Source organism: Erythrolamprus reginae, chromosome 3 (assembly GCF_031021105.1).
Source record: "Erythrolamprus reginae isolate rEryReg1 chromosome 3, rEryReg1.hap1, whole genome shotgun sequence".
NCBI lineage: Eukaryota > Metazoa > Chordata > Lepidosauria > Squamata > Dipsadidae > Erythrolamprus > Erythrolamprus reginae.
Genome location: NC_091952.1, coordinates 81,913,949 through 81,940,938, shown reverse-complemented (window position 1 = coordinate 81,940,938; position 26,990 = coordinate 81,913,949). Strand labels below are relative to the sequence as shown.

Below are 26,990 nucleotides of genomic sequence, written 5' to 3'. Positions count from 1 at the left end.
CTTAACACTTTAAACCCCTAAATTGCAATTTTCCATTCCCTTAGCAACCATTTAGATTATTACTCACCATGTTTATCTATTAAAGTTTATTTAAAAAAATATTTATTAAAGGCAGACGAAAGTTTGGCGATGACATATGATGTCATCGGGTGGGAAAAACCGTGGTATAGGGAAAAAACCCGCGAAGTATTTTTTAATTAATATTTTTGAAAAACCGTGGTATAGACATTCCGCGAAGTTCGAAGCCGCAAAAATCGAGGGAACACTGTAATTTCAATACCAGCAAGAAAGTAAATTGCACTATAATACTAAAACACGGTTTGCTGGAACGAAGTCTTGTTCAGAATTACAGTAGATTCTCAAATTGCAAAAGGTTAACTGAGTCTTAATGACATTTTATATTGATATCTGTTCACTGACTATCCTGCTAGAAGTTTAAGGACTGCTATCATTATACAATCAGAATAGAGCTTGCAGGTCTTCTAGTTTAAGGAAACCCTAAATCATTGCAGACAAATGAACTGTCCAAACTCTCCAGTGATCCAACACCCACAACTTCTAATGGCAAGCTGTTTCACTGGTTAATTGCCCTCACTGTTAGGAATGTCTTAATTCCAGGTTGCTTCACTCCTTGATTAGTTTCTATCAATTGTTTCTTGTCTTGCCCACTGACCCTTTGGAAAATAGGTTGACCCCCAACCTCTCCAATAATAGAATACTGCCTTTCTTTTCCTTAGACTAGAAAACCCCAAATCCTACAAACATTGTTCATGTTTTTTCACCAGGCATTTAATCCGCTTAGTTGCTCTTCTTTGCACTTTTCCAAAGCCTCGACATCCTTTTTGTAACGTAATAACCCAAACTGAATGCGACATTCCACATGTGATCTTACTAAGGCTTTATAAAGTGATACTATAGCCTAGAGGTTAATTCTCTGACTTACAAGGCAAAGGCTGCAAGTTCAAGTCCCAGTGAGGGTATGGCTAGCTGATGAGGCCAGAACAAGGCTGAAATAGCGCTATCCTAGTCTCCCTTAATTTTCAAATTCTGCAAAAACATGTGACACACATATATATGTGTGTGTGTGTGTGTTATTTAATAATAATAATAGTAATAGTAATAGTAATAGTAATAATAATAATAATAATAATAATAATAATAATAATAATAATAATAAATTGTGCAAAAACTTGCATCCGCATTAAATTTCATTTTGTTGGATAGCGCCCATTGTTCAAATCTGTCAAGATCTTTTTGGATCTTGAGCTTGTCTTCTGGGGTGTTGGCTATTTATTTATTGGATTTGTATGCCGCCCCTCTCCGGAGACTGCCAACTTAGTGTCATCTGCAAACTTGATGAGATGAGTTCCCCTTCTATTCCCTCTTTTAAATCATTTATGAAGATACCAAAGAGTACTGGGCCTACGCCAAAACCTTGTGTTACTCCACTGCTTACTTCCCTCCATGTAGATTGTAGTAACGTTAAGGACAAGTCATTGAGTAGAGTTTATCAGCCAGTTACAAATCAATTTGCTGCTGACGCTGTCTATCTCACATTTTTACAACATACCAAGAAGTAGATTGTGGTCTACTTTGTCAAATGCATTGCTGAAGTCTATGTACAGTATATTATGTCCATAGCATTTTGCTTGTCTACTTATTTAGTCACCTTGTCAAAGAATGAAATAAGGTTAATTTGGCATGATCTGTTTTTAATAAACCCATGCTGGCTTTTAATTATGACTTATGTCTGGAACTCACTACCTAACTCTGTGGTTTTGTCACCTAACCCCCCAAACTTTACCCTTAGGCTATCCACTGTTGTCCTCACCCGATTCGTAAGAGGTCAGTAAGGGGTATCCATAAGTGCACCAGTGTGCCTACTGTCTCTGTCCTAATGTTCCCTCTTATCAGTACCCATCTTATGTATATAAACTATATTATAGCTATGTATATTACCAATACGTACTTGACAAATAAATATATGAATAAATAAATAAATAAATAAATAAATGTATTGATGTTACGCTGATGGGTCTATAGTTTCCTAGGTCTGTTTTTCCCCTTTTTTGAAGATGGGAACCACTTTCTTTCATAAAGAAAGAAGGGTATTTTGCAACATCACACGAGAACAAGTTATTTATATGTGAAATCACATCTAAAAACATGTGATTTATATACACAACTTTAACAGAAAGAGATTAAATGGTGAAATAGTCATGCAAGTCGGGATATTTAGCAGGCACAATGCAAATTCCACAGCCTCATCTACTGAAGGCATGGAGGCTATACAGATAATCTGCACTGGGTTTAATTTCATTAATTTAAAGTGGAACTTAAGTGTGCTTAACTTTCTCCACTATGCACCCAAAGGCTGAAAGCCAAAGAAAGCAAAGCATGCCAAATCTCACTGAAATCAACTGGAACAGCCATCTAGCCTCGTAATGCCTGCACTGACATGCCAATGGAACTTGCTCTTGCCGCTTTATACATGCTTAAAAATCTTTTGAGCAGCCTTCTAATTTTTATGATTGGTTTTACCTACCTTTCTATATCAAAGTATTGAGGACTTTCCATCTGCAGAGAAATTGGCCAAAATAACATCTCAATCTTATAATTGATTAATCAATGTCTCAGTTTTGGAGGTCTAAATAGAGATATTCATTTAGCCCCAGCATGTCTATTCAGCCATGTACTAACAAGTTCCCTGTGGGAATTTGGCATGTGTTTACTACTCTGACTTCTGACCTGCTTGCAGCTGTATATTTATATTCTACATTTAAGTATTCAGCTGCACGTTGTTTCAATTAAGTCTTACCATGTGTTTGCTATCGGATGGTATCATTCAAAATGAAGTACACTTGGAACACATTAAAATAGCTAATTTGCTTTATTATTCATATTCTTTAAAGTTGTTTTTTTTAAAAAAAACATTATTTCTGTTAGATTAATGTGATGTCTTGTATATGGGGGAGAGTCACTGTTTGAAAGTTGTTAGCATTCTTTCATAGAATTATTTAATTTTCATTTTTGCTGTATTGCCCAATATAATAGTTCAATGAAAGAGGGAAAGAAGAAAGAAGAAGAAAAGCAGGTTGCAGTGACATAGCACAAGATTTTAAACAGGGAACATGGGACAATTCAAATATATTTCACAAGAAGTTATGTCATGGAGCTGTAATAGTCCATAAATTCATCTAGAATATATATTAATTAAATATTCCAAAAATAAACTTTTCCTGGGTGAAAGTATTTATTCATTCCAGCCTTTATTATTTTTAGAAACAACACAAAGGAGCAGCAAACCAATCCAACACCTATTTCTCATATTTTCTCTCCAATAACAACCCTGTGAGTGGGTTGAGCTGAGAGAGGGGGTCTGGCCCAAAGTAACCCAGCTGGCTTCATGACTAAGGCGGGACTTAGATTCATAGTCTTTTGCTTTCTAGGGTAGCACCTTAATCATTAACCAAACTGACTCTTTAGTCAGTTGTTTGAACTTGAGCGAGATTGTAAAATGGTTTTAGAAACATTTATCAGGTCAAAACAATCCTTTGTGTTAACTTCAGGCAAGCACAGCTTTGTGAAGGAGATGGATGATTTCAAAATTTGACAAATAAATTTGTTAAAAGAATAAACTTAATATAAAGCTATACACCAGTGATTAAATGTTCTGTTATAACAAACGGCAAAGCAAATATAAAAATATGTTTATTGTATAAAAATATAAACATATACAATAATATTTTAAAAGACTTCTTCTATGTCTTCAAAAGATCTATTAAAGAAAATTAACAAAAAGGTATTCTTTGGGGGATATGTACTCAAACAATGAAATCTCATTTGCTGCAAAATAAGTGCATGATTTGCTTGTGTAAGATTGCATTAGTTATTGTGCTAATGTAGCTATTAATTATTTAAATTTCATTAATTTTATTTCTAAAAAATTAATATTGCTTCATTTGTACAATTTTGGCCACCGGAAAAAAATGGAAAATGAACTACAGGACAAAAAGGAACATAGAGGAGATCGCTGACCATTTCAATAGCTACTTCTGTTCAGTTTTCTCAAAAGACACCTTACAAAATAATACTATAGAGGGATATAGCATTGCTTCCAGCTGTACGGATTCAGCTCCAGTGATCTTAGAAGCCGATGTCTTAGAAGAACTTGAACGATTAAAGATAAATAAGGCAATGGGTCAAGATAGCATCCACCCCAGAGTTCTTAAAGAACTCAGATCTGTCATTACTACCCCCCTGACTGATTTGTTTAACCAATCCTTGTTAACAGGAGAAGTTCCTGAGGATTGGAGAATGGCCAGTGTTGTGCCTATTCACAAGAAGGGCAGTAGAGAAGAAGCTGGTAACTACAGGCCAGTTAGCTTGACATCAGTTGTCGTTAAAATGATGGAGACTCTACTCAAAAAGAGGATAAATCAGCACCTAAAAAACAATAACTTATTGGACCCAAATCAGCATGGCTTTACTGAAGGCAAATCATGTCAGACTAATCTCATTGATTTCTTTGACTATGTCACAAAGGTGTTGGATGAAGGTGGTGCCGTGGATATTGCCTACCTGGACTTCAGCAAAGCCTTTGATACTGTTCCACATAAAGAACTGATAGATAAATTAGTGAAGATTGGACTTAATCCCTGGATAGTTCAGTGGATTTGCAGCTGGCTGAAGCGTAGACATCAGAGAGTTATTGTTAATGGCGAGTATTCTGAGCAGAGTCAGGTTACAAGCGGTGTGCCACAAGGGTCTGTTCTGGGTCCTATTCTTTTTAATATGTTTGTGAGTGACATAGGGTAAGGTTTGGTAGGGAAGGTTTGCCTATTTGCCGATGACTCTAAAGTGTGCAATAGGGTTGATATTCCTGGAGGTGTCTGTAATATGGTAAATGATTTAGCTTTACTAGATAAATGGTCAAAGAAATGGAAACTGCAGTTTAATGTTTCCAAATGTAAAATAATGCACTTGGGAAAAAGGAATCCTCAATCTGAGTATTGTATTGGCAGTTCTGTGTTAGCAAATACTTCAAAGGAAAAGGATTTAGGGGTAGTGATTTCTGACAGTCTCAAAATGGGTGAACAGTGCAGTCAGGCGGTAGGGAAAGCAAGTAGGATGCTTGGCTGCATAGCTAGAGGTATAACAAGCAGGAAGAGGGAGATTATGATCCCGCTATATACAGTGCTGGTGAGACCACATTTGGAATACTGTGTTCAGTTCTGGAGACCTCACCTACAAAAAGATATTGACAAAATTGAATGGGTCCAAAGACGGGCTACAAGAATGGTGGAAGGTCTTAAGCATAAAACGTATCAGGAAAGACTTAATGAACTCATTCTGTATAGTCTGGAGGACAGAAGGAAAAGGGGGGACATGATCGAAACATTTAAATATATTAAAGGGTTAAATAGGGTCCAGGAGGGAAGTGTTTTTAATAGGAAAGTGAACACAAGAACAAGGGGACACAATCTGAAGTTAGTTGGGGGAAAGATCAAAAGCAACCTGAGAAAATATTATTTTTCTGAAAGAGTAGTAGATCCTTGGAACAAACTTCCAGCAGACATGGTAGATAAATCCACAGTAACTGAATTTAAACATGCCTGGGATAAACATATATCCATCCTAAGATAAAATACAGAAAATAGTATAAGGGCAGACTAGATGGACCATGAGGTCTTTTTCTGCCGTCAGACTTCTATGTTTCTATGTTTCTATAGAGAGTACAATACAAGAATGGTTTCCTATTAAGATTAAATTTGGAAAAAAATGAAACATCTATTATGGGGAAGGATATGGTATGACTCTCTGAAATAATTATTTGTGTGTTTAGCTCGCTTTTCAATTTAAATATTATGAAAATAAAGAAACAAGGATGGTATTTGGCCATAAGAATTGGTAATTCATATATCATGTCCCAACAAAGTTCTTAATTTGATCTTTTTTTTATTCCAGTACTATTTTATCTGGAGAGTGCAATGACCTGTTGAGGCCTGGAGTCCAGGTTCTTTAAAAGGTATTAAAATCTCATGTATTCATCTAAACAATTGTCTCTGTTGAACATGATTACTTGATGTTCAGAATATATAAACAAATGTCTGTCCCATTTATGTGCCACCACTGATTCTACAGACTCGCAAGCATTTACAACAAAATAAACATAAAATCCTTAATGTGGTAAAATCAATGAAACATCACTTCACTATCATATGGCATCTTTATTAAGTGGCCAACCTCACTTGCCATTCTTTTCTTCCCAGAGAGAATGTAGCTGGTCCAAGCTGCCACCCAGCTGCCTTTGCACCTAAAATGGAATTAGAATTCACAGTCTCTCTCTTTTTATCTTGGGGCCTATACCAAAGTGGTTCTCTCATAGCATATATTGTATTGTATAAAATGAGTGTCCTTCTGTAATGTAGCATTGGGTAAATCTTTAAATCAGAAATCATCTCTGTCCAGTTTTGCAAAATAACATTTTAATTCAGAATAAACAGAATCTTCTGATATTATAGGGGAGGATTATTTTATTTTCAGTGTGATAGAAAACAGAGCTCCTGATGTCAAAACTGAAAATTGAAGAGATAATAATTATAAAACCTAAATATTCTCTCTAGCTCATATTTTTAAAACTCCACTACTCTGTTCTATTAAGTCCAAGTCTCCCCAAAAACCTGCATAATGGTTAACATGCTGGTATGAGGTAATATCTCTTTTCCTCCCTTATTTCCACTTGGTCTTCTCTCTAGAGCAGTAGCCTTTGCACTTGTGTGGAAATAATTTTATATGGAGCACATATTTCACTGAACTGATCTAATTCATATTTCCAATACTTCTACATTGACTGGACTTTTAAAAAATATTTCAAATTTTCAATTCAAAACTTAAATACATATCCTGAATGCACATAAGCACAAAACTTAAATACATATCCTGAATGCACATAAGCGCACTGCTAGTTGATGGGATACGCGGAACAAATTATTTGTTACGAAATAGAAAACTGTGTGGTTTTGATTTATGTTTTAGTCTTTAAAACACTCAAAATTGTTAAGGTATAAAGTGGTCTATCATTTCTTAAGTAAAAATGTTATTACGAGAGACTGAAGAATCATTGGTGAGTGGGTTACAATTGGAGGATCTGTATGGAATGGTTCAAAAATATGCCAAATGCTCTGGTTATTAAGAGATTTCACTGAGTTCTTCCCCTTATGTAAAAGCTAAACACTTCCTTTTCTGTGAGATTAAAAAGATAAATACCAGAGTATAACCCTTTTTATTAGAGGGTGAGCACCATTTAGTGGCAAAGAATCAAAATCATTTTTGAGACGGAAGGGTTAGGTGACACCACTCATATGAATGAGTGTAGGTGAGCATTTTTAAGTCTCAAACAATTAAGTTTCCATTACTTATAATATTAAAGAGCTTTGTAACTGCTTCATTAAAAGGTTAAATTCTTTTCTTTTTAAAAAAAATATTTTTATTAAATTTCATAGACAAACATGACATAAATAACATGCAACACTTAGTGGAGCTACAGTCGCTCCGCTCAGAGTAGAAGTCATCTTTATACTTAAGCATTAAAAAAAATGAAAAGAAAAAATCTTGTTGTCGTTTAACACCATCTATAAAATATTTAAAAATATCAATTATAAGAACACATCTAAAATATTTAGCAACATCTGTAAAACCTTTAAAATTCTAACTTAAATTGAGCTAAAATAAAAGGAAAAAAGGAAGAAGAAAAAAAACAAAAGAATAAGGGTAGAAGAAAAAAGGAGTTCACATTTATATTGTGAATCATCATCATCTACTACAATATAACTACTAAATGCTGATATATTTAAAGTAAAGTAACAATAACATTATCTCTTTTTCTTTGTATCCCACCAAATATATACCTTTTGCCAAACATCATAGAATTCTGATTCTTCTTGGTTATTTAACCAAGGTTAAATTCTTTATATGATCATCTTACTGAGAATGGCACCATAATTAAAAGATAGGATTTTGCTAGGAATGCCACAAAGATAAATGCATATCTAAGCACTGAAATTAAGCAAGTGTCCAGACACTCATAAAAATTATCATACAAGTCTGCCATAACTTGAGAAAATCAACTTCTATTGATGACAGTATCTCAGAAACAGACACGTGACTCATTCCTCAGGTGTATTAAAAATGTATGCTAAAATAAGGAGGATTAAGACGTTTGGACAGACATGTAAATATGAGGCACAGCCCAACCCACAGCCCAAATGAAGTTGGAAGAATCTGGCTAACTGGTATTTCTGTGTTACAGCCAAAAGGACATTTCTAAACAGAATAATAAATAAAGAAGAAGTAAGATTTATAACCTGACCTGGCTTCAGATTTTGTCTGTAGTTCTGGGAAAGCAGCATGTCCTTGGACAATATGCTCTATCTTAAGAAAAGAAAAGAAAATTGAAAAAATACTTATTTTTGATTGAAGATAGTTTTATATTTTTGAAATATGATTACCTGGGTGGCAGGTTTGTTTCAGCAACTATGCGCTCTGCCAATATGCAGAAAAATAAACGCTGAAATGTAACTTGTCATTTTATTAATAAAGTAAGGCCTTACTACAATTAACCCTTGCATTGTCTTTTTAAACAAGGTAATTGAAACTACAGCAATTACTATTGTAATTGTGAAATGTGATGAAGGCCCAAATCTTCAACAGAATGACTTTTGATTTGTTCCCCAATATATCATTTACCAGTCCCTTAACATTAATTGTCAATATGTGTTGTGGTTAGCTCTGGCCCAGCTCCTGCCCCAAGGAATGTGCAGGTGGATGTGGGGGAAACATCCACATGCCACAGGCCTGTTTTGCTCCTGATGGAATCTGCCGACAAAGCCTCCTCTGACAAGGAAGCGTGAGTGACAGGGAAGAGGGGAGTTTGGCAGACAGCCCAGGAGGAGATCAATCATCTGTATCATCCTTGGATTCTGAACAAGAATTAATGACACATCCACACATGCGTAGAGTGATGCATAGGAGACAACAACTGAAGGATTATTACAAGAGAAAATGAGGCCACCTGTGGTTGGGTGGGGCTGCTGTAATTAGTGCTACAGATAAAAGTGCAACCTGGTGTTTTAGCCTCATGGCAGTTTATCTGATTCATTGTTTCGTCAAGATCGTGGTTTTTGTGCTGTTCAAGATTGTGTGTGGACTCTCTGGACTTTAGAATTGGACTCAATTTCCCAGTTATTGTGTGAGCAATGGATTGCATTTAACCTGTGCCTTGTGTGTACCAGAAAATCCCTTTGACATTTAAAAAGGGAGCTGTTTCTGTTTTTTCTGTTTATAAAAACTTTTGGGTTTTCCTTTTATCGTGTGGTGTGTGTCTTCCTGGACTAATTACCCTGTAATTACGGGCGGTTGAAACACGCCGGCAGAACAATATGTATGTACATTATATGTCTAAAGTATGATGATCAGATCATTGTTTTTAAACACATCTCAGAACTGAAAATTCTGTTGAACAATGTGAGTTTGAAATATGTTACAGTAGGTATGTATAGAATTGTGCAGTCTAAAACGTAAAAATAAATTTTATCTTGAACTATAACTGATGATGATGTAAATTAAAATTTCTACTCAGTCCTGCAGCTCAGGAAACTTTAGGCCAGTCATTTTTTCTCAATCCAATCCACTAACAATTTGTTCTGAGGATGAACTGAAGGACGTATCCAAGATTTATTATTTTAGTATCTTACAATAGTTGTTTCATACAGTTTAAATGGGAACCTCAAGAGGCATACCCCTAAATTCTAGGTCAGGGCTATCAAATTCAAGGCCTAGGAGCCGGATCCAGCCCATGGAGTGCTTAGATCTGGCCTGCGAGGCTGCCCTAGCGCGAAGGACTAGCCCCCCTTACCTCTGCCTGTGAAAAAAGAGCTTGGGAGGATGGCATGGGGACCTCCTGATTGCTGTTTTTGCTGGCAGAGGGTTGCAGGAAGCCATCCCAGCCAAAAGCAGAGCTCGCGGTGGCTGTGGGTAGCACAACAATAACCCTAAACCTAACCCTAATACTAGATCCAGGAGGATTGAAACATGACCCTTGAGGGATCAGTATTAGGAAACTGAAGTTCCCTTCAAGACCAGGCATTTCTCCTATGTCCTCAAGTTCAAAACATGCATCAGTGTACCAGACATATAAATTTAATAATAATGAAATAAATAGAATTTATATTCCCAAATATATTTAAAAATGAAACAAAATGAAGCTCTCAGTGACTGAAAGGAATATCTCTCTATGTTAAATGTGATTCCTTAAATCCCAAGTCCCCCAATATTAGTTGATAGGTATGATCCAAAGCAAGTAAACTTTAACTTTGCTAATGAATGTATTACTTGAAAAATGTATGTGCTTCTTTTAGCAGCACGTGAAAGACAGTATACAAAAATAAGGTAACAGATAAATATGTGTTTATATTAAGAAGATACAATAGGAGAGTGGTTTCTTTTTTATATTTCTTTTGCAAATAGAATTCAGTCCAGAACTAAAATCTATTTCATGACAACATGAGAGGGATAAATGTAATTATCACCCTGTCTCCCATGACTTAGAGGAACTTACTATGGATCTGATGTAGATATTAAATTATTTCAAAGTTTGAAATGTGACATAACTTTAGCATTCTAACCATTATTATACAACAATTCTAACCATTATTATATAATATCATCTATTGCATTTTTTCATTTAACAAATGTGAAGATAATGATGTAGCTTAAATATAATTAAACAGTTAAATGGAACTAAAAATTATACCTACCAATTTCCCTGTTACACTTTGACCTCCTTCATTTAGCCACAATCCTGGAACCATTGCTGAATAATAGGGTCCCCAAACACCAGGGACAAATATAGGGGACTTGCTAACCTGAAAAGAAAATTTAAATCTAGTTATGCTAGCTACATAACAGTTCAAGCATTGCCAAGTTACAGGTTTATGGGTAGAAGCTTTGAAAAGTATGCAACCCAGACAGATAATTCCTTGCCTCAAGCAAAGATGCCAAAGGGAAGCTAGTGGCAAAGAAAGATAGGCAAGATAGAAGTAAGACAGAAATTTAAGAAACTGATCTAAGATGCACATAATTGTTCTTGAGACTGCAGAATCTTCTCAGTAAGAACTGTCAGAAATTTGGGAGATTTCAGCGTTGATAGCAATTGCACGTATGGCAGCATCATGGCCATATTTACAAAATACATAGCTCATTTTGATCAACTGTTGAGATCATCAGGCGATTTAAAGATAAAGAAATTTATCTTTAAGAAGACAATTTTTATGTGTACCCAATCATTTCTATGTGTACCCAAAAAGCAATTGCTGCCAACCTGCCTTCCATTGAGGACCTGTATACTGCACGAGTCAAAAAGAGGGCGGGGAAAATATTTACTGACCCCTCACATCCTGGACACAAATTGTTTCAACTCCTACCCACAAAACGTCGCTGCAGAGCACTGCACACCAAGACAACTAGACACTAGAACAGTTTTTTTCTGAACACCATCACTCTACTAAACAAATAATTCCCTCAACACTGTCAGACTTTCTACTAAATCTGCACTTCTATTCTACTAGTTTTTCTCATCATTCCTATCACCTATTTCCTCCCATGTTGACTGTATGACTGTAACTTGTTGCTTATATCCTAAGATTTTTATTAATATTGCTTCTTCATTGCTTATTTGACCCCTATGACAATCATTAAGTGTTGTACCACATGATTCTTGACAAATGTATATTTTATTTTATGTACGCTGAGAGCATATGCATCAAGACAAATTCCTTGTGTGTCACACTTGGCCAATAAAATTCTATTCTATTCTACTCTATTCTATTCTATTCATGCTTGGCCAATACAGAATATTCCTATTTCTATTCTTTTCTATTAAGTAAAAGAAAGCAGGGATTTTGGAGTTCTCTATCAACCATGATCAATCATCAAGGAGTCTCAGGAGAAGGGGGGCATAGAAAATTAAATAAATAAATAAACAAACAAACAAACAAACATCTACTGCAATTATATTTGAGATCATAATTATTTCTAAATTGCACACATACGTCTGCACCATCATGTGTATACTTTATGGAAATTTCTTACCTCATTTTCTCTCTGGCAATACAATAAATAAAGTTTTCCCATTTTTCTCAAAGAACCTTGTTTTTGAGGGTTTCCCTCCCCCCATGTGTGTGTGAGAGAGAGAGGGGGGGGAGGAAGGAGAGGGTGAGGGAGGAGGAGTGGTGGTATTCTGATACTAATGGAACTAAGAAGGTATGAACCAAATAAACTATATTTCAATTTTTTACAGGTTATTTGAAGCCCAATTGTAAATGGCACAACTGCAAATGCTCTTTTACAATTATCCAAAAATTATTGGTCCCTTGCAGTTGCTCTGGAAAAATACAATTTGCAACACTTCCATAATACGTGACCTGAAGGTGGAATAAAACATAAATTCCTTTCTTCTCTCTAGAACTCTGAACATAAACACAAACGTAAAAACTTCCAAAATACTTTTTTGTGAACAACTCCAGGAAGGTCTAAATATTTTATGACCTAACTCATTATTTGCCATATTCCATAAATGATTGGTTCATTGTTCCCAAAGCTACCTGAGTCTTTGCCAATCCTCAAAGGGAAAGTCAAATTAAAAGACTATAATTGGTTCTGCTGGGAAACCATAAGGTTTCGAATATCTGCAGCCCAGCTTGATATTTTAAAGAATACCCACAATAATTTACCAGGGTATTTCTGTCATTAGCTGATCTCCACTTACCCACTCAGATGTTCGTATCATCTTACTCCTGAAATACCATTTGAATGCATTCCAAAAAACTATCAACAAATCTGCAGAGCAATTAAGATTTGCACATTAGTTCATCTTAAGCATAGACAATGGGTGTGGAGCTTTTCCTCTGTACAAGGATTTTCTTTCCTTCTGCCAGAAACTCTACTGGGATCTTTTAAAAATCCTGGAATTTGGCAGAGGGCCACTTCTTCTTTCCAATAGATTTCTCCAGGGTTTTTACATGCAAATATATTCTTCAGATTTACCATTCTCACAATTAGTAATGGCTTCCATAGAAGGGAGGTCCAAACAGAAAGGGATGAATAGCTATTAAATATTAGAGCTGTGCACATTTCAAATTCTACGAACATAAACGTATGCATAAAAAGCAGCAACAGAAAATACTACAGATTGAGCCACATACATGCACATGAAATCAGCATCTATGACACTCTTTAAAGTGGCAAAATCTTTTTCCAAAGTTGTAAATCCAAATCTGCCAGGTGAATGAATGCTGAAATACTAAACCAGGCCATATCTAATTTACAACATATGAGGAACTGATACACAATGGCATATTTTGTTTGGGTGCATTTGAGCTACTCTTTCCATTTTACTTTCAGCAATTCCATCTTTTTATTTATTATTTATTTTATTTATTGGATTTGTATGCCGCCCCTCTCCGTAGACTCGGGGCGGCTAACAACAGTAATAAAAAACAGTATGTAAATCCAATACTAAAACAACTTAAAAACCCTTATTGTAAAACTAAACATACATACAAACAAACATAACATGCATAAATTGTAAAGGCCTAGGGGGAAAGAATATCTCAGTTCCCCCATGCCTGACGGCAGAGGTGGGTTTTAAGGAGCTTACGAAAGGCGAGGAGGGTGGGGGCAATTCTAATCTCCAGGGAGAATTGGTTCCAGAGGGCCGGGGCCGCCACAGAAAAGGCTCTTCCCCTGGGCCCCGCCAGACAACATTGTTTAGTTGAAGTATATTTTGAGTTAAATACTGAACCACCTTGATTAATCCAAATTTAATTTTAAGAATCACGCATCTGAATATTATAGCATTTAAAAATGTCTTGGATTGTCAGACTCTTTGTTGAGTATGATAATACATTTGTAAATTATTGTAACATAAAACCCCCAAACAGTATTCGGACATATTTCCACATCCCTAAATGTATTAAATACACATTGTATTTGTATTCTGATTTTATTCAATGTTTTGTCATCTCATTCAATATGGCAAAATCACTTTCAATGCAATCCAATTTTTTTAAAAATACAATGAAACTGGTGGGAACCATGTGAGATTTCTTGACAGCCAGATATCTTCCTCAGGGACAGGCACAAAGCTCTATATTATTTTAAATATTTATAGCCTATCCGCTATTCTGAACACCTCATAATAAAACATATACCATAAAAAAATGTGAAGCAGTAAAACCAAGTCAATAAGTAATAATGTAACTAAAACATATTACTGTATTTAAAATACACAATTAAAAATAAAACGAGAGGCATTATTAAACAAAAAGCATTGACTAAGCTTTGAACTGAGAAGTTCTTCTGATATTTAAAGATAGATATCAGTACCATCCTGACTTCCAGAAAAGGCATCCCAAAGAAGGTGCCATAATAGAGAACAGGCCTCTGACAGTGATTGGTCACTTAAAAGACTTTTTTTCCCCCTTAAATCTTAATATTTGAGTAAAGTCCACATTGAAAAAGATTCATGCTCAAGTTTTATGGTTCTGAAATAATAAGGGACTTAGCCATTCTGAGATAATTAAATAATAATATTAATATTATATTATTATTATTATTATTAATAATAATAATAATAATAAATTAGATTTGTATGGTGCCCCTCTCTCCGAGGACTCGGGGTGGCTCACAACAAGACACGTTTTTAAGTATTATTGGTAACTAGTGCATAGGCAGGCAATGTGATTCTTTTAGGACAGACGGTATGTTAAATCTGAAAGGAGCTGTCTGTGGATAATAACTTCACTGCTGAATTGTACAACGATGCAATTTCTGAGTCATATTTAAAGGCATATTACATTAATCCAGTGCAAAACATCAGTACACCAGTCAAGCCAAGGCATTACTATTCAAGAAGGATCACAGAAAAGCATAAGTAGAAACGCACTGGCCAAATGAACTCCAGATTACTGATGTCACTTCAGTAATCTGAAGAAGAAACCTGGAGTATACCTGTGTACCTGTTCCTTCAATTGACTCAGATCTAATGAATTCAGAGACCTATAAGTAGCTCCAGAATCACAACATCATAGCAGATAGAATCAAAGTAGCCAACACATCCAGAAAGATCAACAGAGAAGAATTCTTTATGTCTTTTCCTGAAAACAGGCCACTTGCTAGCATGGTCAAGAGTACTTGAGTGACAAAAGCAAGCCTAAAACTCAACTGGAATAGAGAGAGATGATCCACAATTTCCAAAAATGTATAAAACTGCCTGGCCACTGCCTGTTGAAGTACAGTGGTACCTCATCATATGAACTTAATTGGTTCCAGGAGGAGGTTCGTAAGGTGAAAAGTTCGTAAGATGAAACAATGTTTCCCATAGGAATCAATGTAAAAGCAAATAATGCGTGCAGATCCTTCAGGAAAATCCCAAACTTTAGAAGGGAGGCGAACAGAGGACAGGGAGGAGCAGCTAAAGGGGGCGGGTGGAAGAAGCAAGGCTAGGCTAAAGGGTGAGTGGGAAGGAAGAAAGGCAAGGGGGGCGCACCTCCCTTTTCTTTCTTCAAAAGACACCGTTTCAGTTCCTTCGCAAGCATGTTGTTCTCTGCAAAAATTTTCCTCCCCCAAGCTGCCCCTCCCTCCTCCCTTTTCTTTCTTAAAAAGACACCCTTTCAGTTCCTTTGCAAGCACGTTGTTCTCTGCAAAATGTTTCCTACTCCAAGCAGCCCCTCCCTTTTCTTTCTTCAAAAAAAGGGGGGGGGAGAAACCCCTTCATCCCAGCAGCAGCTGCTTGGGTTCGTAAGGTGAAAATAGTTCGGAAGAAGAGGCAAAAAAATCTTAAACACCGGGTTCGTATCTTGAAAAGTTTGTTAGAAGAGGCGTTCGTAAGATGAGGTACCACTGTATTTTGTCCAGTATGGAATTATTTGACAGAAGTTCTCAAGTACCTCCAAGTCCATCCTGTGTTATGCCATCACTTCATCTTTCATCACAGACTATTTTCTGCTGTAATTAGTTCTTTTATCACTTCTTGAGACTCATTCTATCACACCTTTCTGCTAAATCTTAATAGCCAAATGGACAAGACAGAAACAGGCTGAAGATATGCACACTTTTGACCAACATTGGCAAGGCTGAGAAACTGAAACTAAACTGTTAGAGATGATAGATAAATAAATAAATATAATTTCATGTCTGGTGGACATGTTATAAAGTAAGAATATTTTGAAAGGGTTTTTCATATTGATATGAATTCCCAAAACTACTTGATCAAGAAATGAATATGGGTTCCCAAAACTACTTAATATTAACCCCCCTCAAATGTGATTTTTAAAAGATTTTTGATAATTTTATCCTGGACGTTTACCACTAAATTTAGAAAAAAAAAGTGGGATGGGAGAAATTGGACAATTTGTATGTGATGAAATGCAATACTGCATTAATATGGAACATCTTAATGAATACTGCATTAATATGGAGCATCTTTCTTGCCAAGAAAGGGCTTAAACATGGTTCAACTAGCTTGGAATTAAATGATTGAGTGGATGCAAGGAGGCTATATGATGGAGGCATTATTTGTATACTTTGTCAACATTTTGCATTCTATCTTTTTTAATATTTTAAGTTGTGGTTTTAAAAATTCCTACATGAGATGGCAGCTATACAAATGTGATAAATAGAGTATGTTTATAAATGTTATAGATCAAAGAAATAATCATGTTCACAAAGAACATAAACAATTATTGAAGAGTGACTTATGTCATTTTCTCTTTTACAATAAAAATATATAATTGAACTGGTGTGTGTAGGGGATACATGCCTTTCAAAGGTATAAGATAAAAATCTGAAAACTTTTCCATCTTTTCTGACTATTATTTTGACCGGAATGACAGCATCCTCAAACATCTGAAGAAAAACATTGTAGTTTTTGTGGTTGTCTGTTCTTCATTTGTAATCCATTTTAAACCACTGAATTAACCAGGGACATATTTCTCTCTTGGTTTGGAATATTTCAACTGTTATGAAGGTTCAATGCTTATAGTAAGATTGAGAAAAGAAAAAAGAGCCATGCGGGAGGATTTAACCTCAATCTACTCCCTCTAAGATTTATACTAATATGTTAGATATGTAAACATTATAGAGCAATCAGAAACAAACGATATGATGAATCCAGTTTAACTATATTCAGCTGTGATGCAACTGCCAGAAGGCAAAGTTTGTTATGAATAAATCATCCGGATGAAATACAGTCCTCAATTCAACCTTGGTGTGCCCAACCAAAATTCAGTGTCAACTCTTGAGGAGGAGCAAATTGGAAAAGTACTTGAAAACATTGAAAAATGTAACCAAAAAAAATCCCTTCTAAATGTATAGTTGTATATTTTCAAAAATGACAGTACCAAAAAAGCACTGCAAGCTATATCAAGTGATCTTCCCTAAATTATCCTAGCTTTATAAAATCAAACAAGTTTACATTTAGACATATACAAGCAAGCAGTTTTCTTTTTTCTTTCTACTAAACTTAACTCGTCTTTGTGCACAGATAACAAATAAACCCATCACTTTCCGAATAAGATGAAAGCAGTGCTCTAGATTATAATCTATTAAAAATAGGACAGGCAGGAAGAAGAGTCATTTCTGAGAAGAAAGAGCTGCCTGAAAGTGGAAGAGTTCCCTATACAAAGAATAAAAGGCCAAACATCATTTCTTAAAAGCATTTTGAAACAAACCATCCCCTGCGCTTAAGCATATACTGCCTATTTAATTCTGATTTGTAGCTCTCTCATACTGCCATGTTTTTTGGAGGGGGGGCTTTTCAAATGATTCTTCTAATGTAAAATTGTGTAGTTTGGTATTATATTCAGTAATTACAATTTCCATCTGTCCGTCCATAAACCCTGGGGGGGGATTATTGACCCCCTCAGGGAGGGTCTGCAACTTGGGCATCCTCCTCGATCCACAGCTTACATTAGAGAACCATCTTTCAGCTGTGGCGAGGGGGACGTTTGCCCAGGTTTGCCTGGTGCACCAGTTGCGGCCCTACAGTCACTCATGCCCTCATCACCTCGAGGTTCGACTACTGTAATGCTCTCTACATAGGGCTACCTTTGAAAAGTGTTCGGAAACTTCAGATCATGTAGAATGCAGCTGCGAGATCTATCATGGGCTTTCCTAAATATGCCCATGTTACTCCAACACTCCGCAGTCTGCATTGGTTGCCGATCGGTTTCCAGTCACAATTCAAAGTGTTGGTTATGACCTATAAAGCCCTTCATGGCATCGGACCAGAATATCTCTGGGACCGCCTTCTGCCGCACGAATCCCAGCGACCAATTAGGTCCCACAGAGTTGACCTTCTCCGGGTCCCGTCGACTAAACAATGTCGTCTGGCGGGACCCAGGGGAAGAGCCTTCTCTGTGGCAGCCCCAACTCTCTGGAACCAACTCACCCCAGATATCAGAGTTGCCCCCACCCTTCTTGCCTTTCGCAAGCTCCTTAAAACCCACCTCTGTCGTCAGGCATGGGGGAATTGAAATTTTCCATTCCCCCTAGGCTTATAGAATTTATACATGGTATGTTTGTATGTATGATTGGTTTTTTAAATTGGGTTTTTTTAGATTATTTTCAATATTAGATTTGTTTACATTGTCTTTTTTATTGTTGTTAGCCGCCCCGAGTCTTTGGAGAGGGGCGGCATACAAATCTAATAAATAAAATAAAATAAATACGATACTTTTCGGAGTATAAAATGCACTTTCCCCCCCTAAAAGAAGCTGAAAATCTGGATGCGTCTTATACTCTGAATGCAGCCGTTTCGAAGCTTTTTTTTCCAGCCCTATCAAGATGCTAATGAACTTCCTGGCTCTTCCCAGCTTGCAGGCTTGTTTTCATTGCTACTCCATTCGAAAAAGGTATTTTTCATGAAGTGCTAACGATCTTCCCAGCTTGCAGGATTTTTTTCATTCCTACTCCCTCTGAAGGTTTTTTTCCCACCCTAAGTCTGTGCAGACTTGTTTTGATTGCTACTCCCTCCAAAGAAGGGTTTTTTCAGCCCTAACCATGGGATAAAATAACGTGCTGAAGCTGATCAGTCTGAGGACCCTAGTCAGATGAATACAGGGTAGGTAGATTTCCCCCCCTATACTCTGCCTTATACTCTGATGATGGATTTTGGTTTTTTATGAGCTATACCCCATAATCATCACAATTATGACAAATCGTGGCTTGAACTATCTTGCCTTGCATGTAGTGAGTCTTTCTCATATATTATGTTTTACCTTTTAAGTTGCGTTACTGAAATAAATGAATTTTTGCACGATATTCTAATTTTTCAAGTTTCACCTGTATTTAGCTACTCACATTTGCATGCTTTTGAACTACTAGATTAGCAGGAGCTGGGTTGAGGATGGCAGCTCACCTTATGACATGGCGCTCAGGCCACCCAAACTTTCCTTCCTTCCTTCCTTCCTTCCTTCCTTCCTTCCTTCCTTCCTTCCTTCCTTCCTTCCTTCCTTCCTTCCTTCCTTTGTCAAACATGTATAGGATTTGTAGTTTGTATAAACATAACATAAGTAAAAAGTAATGATAAAAAAGGACAATAGGACAGTAGGACAGGGACAGCAGGCACAATGGTGCGCTAATCCACGCCCCTTACAGACCTCTTAGAAACGGGGAGAGGTCAACTGCAGACAATCTAAGGTTAAAGTTTTTGGGCTTGGGGAAGAAACCACAGAGTCAGGTAGTGCATTCTAGGCATTGACCACTCTATTGATGAAGTTGTATTTTCTGCAGTTGAGTTTAGAGCAGGTTTACATTTAGTTTGAATCTATTACGCTAACTTAGTAGTTCGCATCAAGCTGTCTTTCATGATAGAAAACAGCATTAAAGTTATAAAGCAAAATATTGTACAGAATCTTCAAAAAATGTTTTTTTACAGTTCAATCCATTACTGAACTGAACTGCAGTTATCCATAATAGTTTTCAATCATTCTGGGATGAACTTTCAATGGGACATCATTATAACTAATAAAAATAGGTGCAAATATATTTAATTATATCTTTGAAAGAATGAATAAAATATTGTCATAATTCTTATTGCAATAATATATACATAAATAAAAGCACTTCCTAAATATTATTTTGCTACCATGTGACATAATATTGATAGTTTGCATACTTTAGTTTCTTGCATCTCATTTTTTATTATTGGAGTATAGATTGATCTTTTCCAATTTGTTGGCCTTTGTGCCATTCTCCAGATTTGCTGGCATAGTTTGACTACAGTGCTTCTTATTTCCATTAAAAAGCATGTGCTGGTTTAAAATGTTTTACCTAAGGGAAAATTTACTTATGTATGCACATAAAAATAGAAGCAGCACTACAGAAATAATAACGAGCTGTCAAATATTTTACAAATCCTTTAAGGTTTTGATACAAAACCTTTAAGAACCTCTCTTCTGGTGTGAGCTATCACCTCCACATTGTAGATTTCCAGCTTTTACTCTTTTGTTTATAGCTTTGAGTAATTGGACATATATTCCAAACAAGTATGCTAAAAATATTTGTAAAATACACCTAGGTATTATCTCTTTCCAAAATTATACCCATTAAGACTTTCATAAAACATTAAATTCATACTTAATCAGGGCACAGACAAGATTTCAGAACTACCCACATAGCCTAAAACAGTGATTTTCAACCTTTTTTGAGCTGCGGCACATTTTTTACATATACAAAATTATGGGGCACATTGAGTGGGGGGGGGGGGCTAAAAAAAGTTTGGACAAAAAAATTATCTCTCTCTCTTCCTCCCTTTCACTCTATTTCTCTCCCTCTTTCTCTCTCTTCCTTCCTTCCCCTCTCTGTCCATCCCTCTTCCTTCCTTCCTTCCTCTCTTTTTTGCTCTCTTTCTATCTCTCCCTCCTTCCCTGCCTCTCTTTCTCTCTCTTGCTTTTTCTCTCTCTCTTGCTTTCTTTCTCTCTCTCTCTCTTTCTCTCTTGCTTTCTTTCTCTCTCTCTTTCTCTCTCCCTTGCTTTCTCTCTCTCTCTTGCTTTCTTTCTCTCTCTCTTGCTTTCTTTCACTCTCTCTTGATTTCTTTCTCTGTCTTTCTTTCTTTCTTTCTCTCTCTTTCTCTCTCTTGCTGAGCTTCGCGGCACACCTGACCATGTCTCGCGGCGTTGAAAAACACTGGCCTAAAACACTGTTAAAACCAACAAAATAACAATTAACAACTGCTTTTCATAACTTTGTTCCATTGATATATTTGGTAAAACTTGTTTACTGATCCCTCGATGCAAATTTCACTTATCCAAAACATTTTTAAAAATCCATTGGTGGACCTTGTGGAAAGGCCTTGTAGATTTCACACCAGGTAGATAGCCATTCATGGAATCTATTTGAAATGTTTGCTCAATTAAGTTGTGAGTATTTCTAATAACAATACTGTTCAGTTCATTTCCTGTTTTCTTAAGAGCAGGGGCATTACTGTAGATGAATTTATATCAAATGTTTCACAGAAGAAAAGATCTGTAAATTTTCTTTAATGTTTTGGAGTTTGGCAATTTTGGATAACATTTTTGCTTTGTATTTTAAGACGAATTGCAATTCAATTTTTAAAAAAATCGTTTCAGTTAATGGCACTGTCTGGATACAGAATAACCTTTGCCCCTCTAATATTTACTATGTCGCCTGAAATGCAATAGAAGCAGAGAGCTTTGATAAATGAATACAGAGGGCTGTCTGGGTATATTTCTACAGGCAGTTTTGTACTATGCACTGAAATGGCTTTTTGTACTCCACAGTAATGCACTATTTACAACAGAGATTACTGCATATACAAGCGACGGTATATTATTCAGAAATTTTATCATGTATATTAGTAGCATTTTTGTAGTTGTTATATTAAGATACTTAAAAAAAATAAGGTATTCCTTTGTAGCGTACAATTACTCTAACAATCTAATGTTTTTATTGTTAATACCTTATCTTCATTTTTTTTTCATTTATAACATTTCAATTTCCCATTTTGGAAATTATAACTACAATAGAGTTCTCCAGAGAACTCTATGAGATAAAGCATAATATATACAAATGAAATGCATTAAATAGATACACACCCCATTAGAAAGTTTTCTGGAGGATGGACTCCAGCAGAAATCTGAAAGCTCGAAAGACAAAATCTCTGGTTCCTGTGATGGACCCAAATTGGATCCTGCAATATTATCCTGGGACACGTATATTTGAAATAGATACTGTTAAATATGCATTGAAGCAATGTAAATAAGTTGAATGTGGATTGAGCATTCTGATTAGTTGAAACAATGACAGTTGAGTTTAGACGGGAAAGTAAAAGTATATAAGGAACGTTCTGACACTGTTTCAGTCAGTCTCATTCTGAGCTGAAGTCACTTTCCAAAAAGAGCTTTCTCCTGCTGAGCCAAATAAAGAATTTAAAAGAACCGACTGCCTCAGTTTTCTTCACTGGCGACGAAGAACGGTCAAACCTACGATCCTTCACCATGGACAGCCTGCCTGTCGGACGAGTTCCCGATCCCTTCGACCCAGAAAAGTCCACCTGGGACGACTACATAGCAAAATTCGAGATCTTCCTTGAAGCTGCGGGAATGAAAGACGCTGACAGCGGCAGAAAAAGAGTCATTTTTCTCAATTATTGCGGCTCCAAAGTCTATGACTTAGCCCAGACACTGACAGACCTGCTGCCAGCGAACTCCGTGACATGGGACACCTTGACATCCAAACTCACCTCCCACTTCAAGCTGACCAAACCGGCTATTGTATACCGGCACCAGTTCTCCCGAATGAGTCAGATCGAAATTGAATCAAAATAATTGTCTAATATTCCACTTCCTGGAATCTTAAATGGTCACTAACTAATGAATAGTTTTTCTTACTTGATAGCTATTAAGATCTTCAGTATAATTATTTTCCTCCCAACTCTTAATTTGAAGCAGAGTCGGGTTGACTTGAAGGAGCCAGGAGTCGGTTCCACTTACCTTCTCCACTGGTTTGCATCACAACATTTCACACGCACACAAGCATGGCCCTCATGAAATTTCACTTCCCTGCATGCTCAGATGGTGGATTCCGCCCCCAAAACAGCTTAAGAGCTGCTCAGCTGTGCTTCAGATGAAGAAACAAAGGTCGGTATTAACCTAGGGGTGGGCAGGAGGGCTTTTTTCCAAGCATAGGATGAGGAAAGCCATTAGATCACAGAAAAATTGGGCCAAAAATTGGATTAAAAAGATGGTGGCACCCACAGACCACCACTGCCCGAACCTAATCTGTGATGCCAAAATTATGTCACCATTGGGTCACTAACAGTATGGGTGAACTGGTCTGAACTGGAAGGAACTCACCCCTATAGAAGGAATTGAGTATTTACTGGCCGGATGCCTTTCTTGATGCTATGTGGAGTTCACAACAGATATTTTTTTCTTCGTGCACTATGAGAGAAACATCTTCCACCACCTACGGTTGAACTCTCAACCTTCCGAGTGGAAAGTGAGTATCTTCACCACTAGCCACCAAGTCAGTCTTTCAATATAATTAATATTGCACATAAATGTAAAGGTAAGCTTTTGAAAAGTTTCTGATTATTATTTAAATATCCAGCATGCTTACTCAGGCAATAAATAGCTCAGAAAAAATGAAACAAGTGATTTGTCGACATATTAAAATCTTTGGTTTGTTGCCTGACACCACAGTTAGAAAATTCCAGATGGATTTTTCAGCTCATATTCAAGAGGAATAATATTACCGTATTGTTCAGAGTACAAGACGCACTCTTTCCCCCCCTAAAAAGAGGCTAAAAATTTGGGTGTGTCTTTTACTCAGAATGTAGCTTCTTCCAAGCTTTTTTCCCAGCCCGAATGAGGTGCTAACAATCATCCCAGTTTGCATTATTTTTTCATTTATTTATTTATTTATTCAATTTTTATGCCGCCCTTCTTCTTACGACTCAGGGAGGCGTACAACATGTTAGCAATAGCACTTTTTAACAGAGCTAGGCTATTGCCCCCACAACCTGGGTTCTCATTTTACCCACCTCGGAAGGATGGAAGGCTGAGTCAACCTTGAGCCGGTGATGAGATTTGAACCACTGGCCTTCAGATCTATAGTCAGCTTCAGTGGTCTGCAGTACTCTACCTGCTGCGCCACCCCGGCTCACTCATTGCTATTCCAAAGGTTTTTTTTTCCAGCCCTAAGTCTTTGCTATTCCCTCCAAAAAAGTTTTTTTCCCCAAGCCCTAGCCAGGGGATAAAATGATGTGCTGAAGCTGAACAGACTAAGGATGCTAGCCAAATGAATAACTTGTAGGCAGACACACACACACCCATTTTCTTCCCCCTAAACTAAGATGTATCTTACACTCCAAAATATTTATTTAAAGTATGGTACTTTTAAGCTGGAAAAGTGCACTCTGTCCCATTATTATATCATGGCTTAAGAAAAATAAAAACATTTGGCATCTATGGCTATCTACTAGTAGTAAAGTTTTTGTACTTCATATATATGTTCACCTAAGCATCCAAAATCTGATTTCAGTATTTTTAATAATATCCCATCAAGAATACAGACCTGCCACACTAGATTCTGTTGATTTGCAGTTGCCAGCATGCTGGCTATGGCTTCTGGAAGTATAGTTAAAGGCTCCCTATGCAATAGGTTCATGACATAGGTTTGGATAAGGTCAGAACTTAATCAATAGACCATCCTCTACAAGAAGAAACTGTCTCTCTCATCATAAAACATGTCTCAAATTACAGCATTCAGCAGCAGCTCAGTTTAAAGCAGAGTTGAAAAAAGATTTCTTATAGATTTTAGAAAACAGTTATATTTTTTAAATACTCAATGAGGCTAATATATTAGAAAAAAAATGGCAATAACTTGAAATTCAATATACTAAGAAAAACATCCTTCAATGAGTTTCGCCTACAAGCTTTATTTCTCTTCCAACCTGGTTTGCTTTTCTGAGAGCTTGTATTTAAAAGTAATATATTACCGAGATAATAAACCAGAGGTGGGTTCCTACCAGTTCAGACTGGTCCTATAGAACCGTTAATAACTTGGTCGTCTGAGTCACTGGAACTTGGGGCGACCCAGGACTGCCATGCCCCGAGCTGGTTCTCTTGTTTCTTGCTTCTGCACATGTGCGACAGGTTTTTTTAGTACTGCGCATGTGCACATGCAATGTGTGCCCTCCCACGCGGTGCATCCTTGAGTGAACCGGAAGTAGCAGAACCCAGAAACCACCCTATAACAAATGTGTTTAAAATAAAATGTCATTTCTAAATTATTTTAGAAATAGCAATATCTTTACCATTTCTAGGAATAAAAGCCTAGATCAGTGATGGCAAACCTTTTTTTCTTCGAGTGCTGAAAGAGCATGGGCACTGGTTGCCGATCAATTTCTGGTCACAATTCAAAGTGTTGGTTATGACCTATAAAGCCCTTCATGGCATCGGACCAGAATATCTCCGAGACCACCTTCTGCTGCACGAATCCCAGCGACCGATTAGGTCCCACAGAGTCGGCCTTCTCCGGGTCCCGTCAACTAAACAATGTTGGTTGGCGAGCCCCAGGGGAAGAGCCTTCTCTGTGGCGGCCCCGACTCTCTGGAACCAGCTCCCCCCAGAGATTAGAACTGCCCCTACCCTCCTTGCCTTTCGTAAACTCCTCAAAACCCACCTTTGTTGTCAGACATGGGGGAATTGATCTCCCCCAGGCCTATATAATTTATGTATGGTATGTTTGTATGTATGTCTGCTTAAAAATGGGTTTTTTTTAACTATTTTAAATTTTAAATTGTAAATTATTAGATTTTTCATGAACTGTTTTATTGTGTTGTGAGCCACCCCGAGTCTACGGAAAGGGGCGGCATACAAATCTAATAAATAAATAAATGAATGAATGAATGAATGAATGAATGAATGAATAAATAAATAAATGGGCACACTCTATTGTGCATGCGCAAGTGCCCACACCCATAATTCAATGCCTGGGAGGCACGAAAACAGCTTCCCCACCCTCCAGAGACTCTCTGGAGGCCAGAAATGGCCTGTTTCCCAACTTTTGTGGGCTCAGTAGGCTTGTGTTTTGCCTTCCCCAGGCTCCAAAGGCTTCCCTGAAGCTAGGGGAGGGTAAAAACACCCTCCCCAATCCCACTGGAGGCTCTCTGGAAGCCAAAAACACTCTCCCAGAGCTTCTGTGCAAGCCAAAAATCAGCTGGCTGGCACACATATGCACATTGGAGCTGAGCTACGGCAACAGGTCGCGTGCCAGCAGATATGTGGCACCCATGCCTTAGCTTCACCATCACTAGCCCAGATGATCAAATCTATCTGAAAAGTGAATTTGTAGAAGAAAATGGCAATATTCTGAAATTTCACACTAAGAAAACAAAGATTTTTAACTTACAAAGTTTATTTCTGTTCACATCTGGTTTAGTTTTCGGAGTGTTTATCAGGGAGACTGGGCTAACAGACAAGGTTTCATTACAGAAAACAATGCATACAAGTTGTGCTTGACTTACAACCATTTGTTTAATGACCATTTGAAGTTGCAATGGCACTGAGAAAGGTTCATGACCATTTTTTCACACTTATGACCATCGCAGCATCACCATGGTCACATGACCAAAATTTGGAAGCTTTGCAACTGGCATGTGTTTATGATGGTTGCAGGTTTTTTCTTTAAAGTTGACAGTTTTATCAGTTTATCAAATTATAAAATACAAAGGAAATTGAAAACAATGGGAAAGTAAGGGAGGAAAGGAGGGAAAGGGTAGAGTAAAAGGGAAAAGAAAAAAACAAATATATCAACTTGTATACAGTGATCCCACGGTTATTGCGTCCCCGACCATTGCGAACAGGGTAATTTGCGATTTTTGAACCCGGAAGTCAGAACACCAT

The 26,990-nt window shown here is 36.9% G+C and overlaps 1 protein-coding gene across 9 annotated transcripts in view; it reads right to left on the bottom strand.

The window, feature by feature from the left end:
- Nucleotides 1-26,990, bottom strand: part of FGGY (FGGY carbohydrate kinase domain containing) — a 239,001-nt gene that overhangs the window by 92,740 nt on the left and 119,271 nt on the right. For 8 of the 9 annotated variants that reach the window (XR_011558588.1, XM_070746020.1, XM_070746019.1 and 5 more), the window contains 2 exons: nt 10,818-10,925; nt 8,372-8,433 (listed from right to left, as the gene is read on the bottom strand). Coding sequence is in view for 8 of the 9 variants with exons in the window: in XM_070746020.1 (XP_070602121.1) it covers nt 8,372-8,433; nt 10,818-10,925 (170 nt within the window). In the remaining variant the exon portion in view is untranslated. The remainder of the gene's footprint in view (nt 1-8,371; nt 8,434-10,817; nt 10,926-26,990) is intronic. The other variant, XM_070746021.1, reaches the window with a different exon arrangement.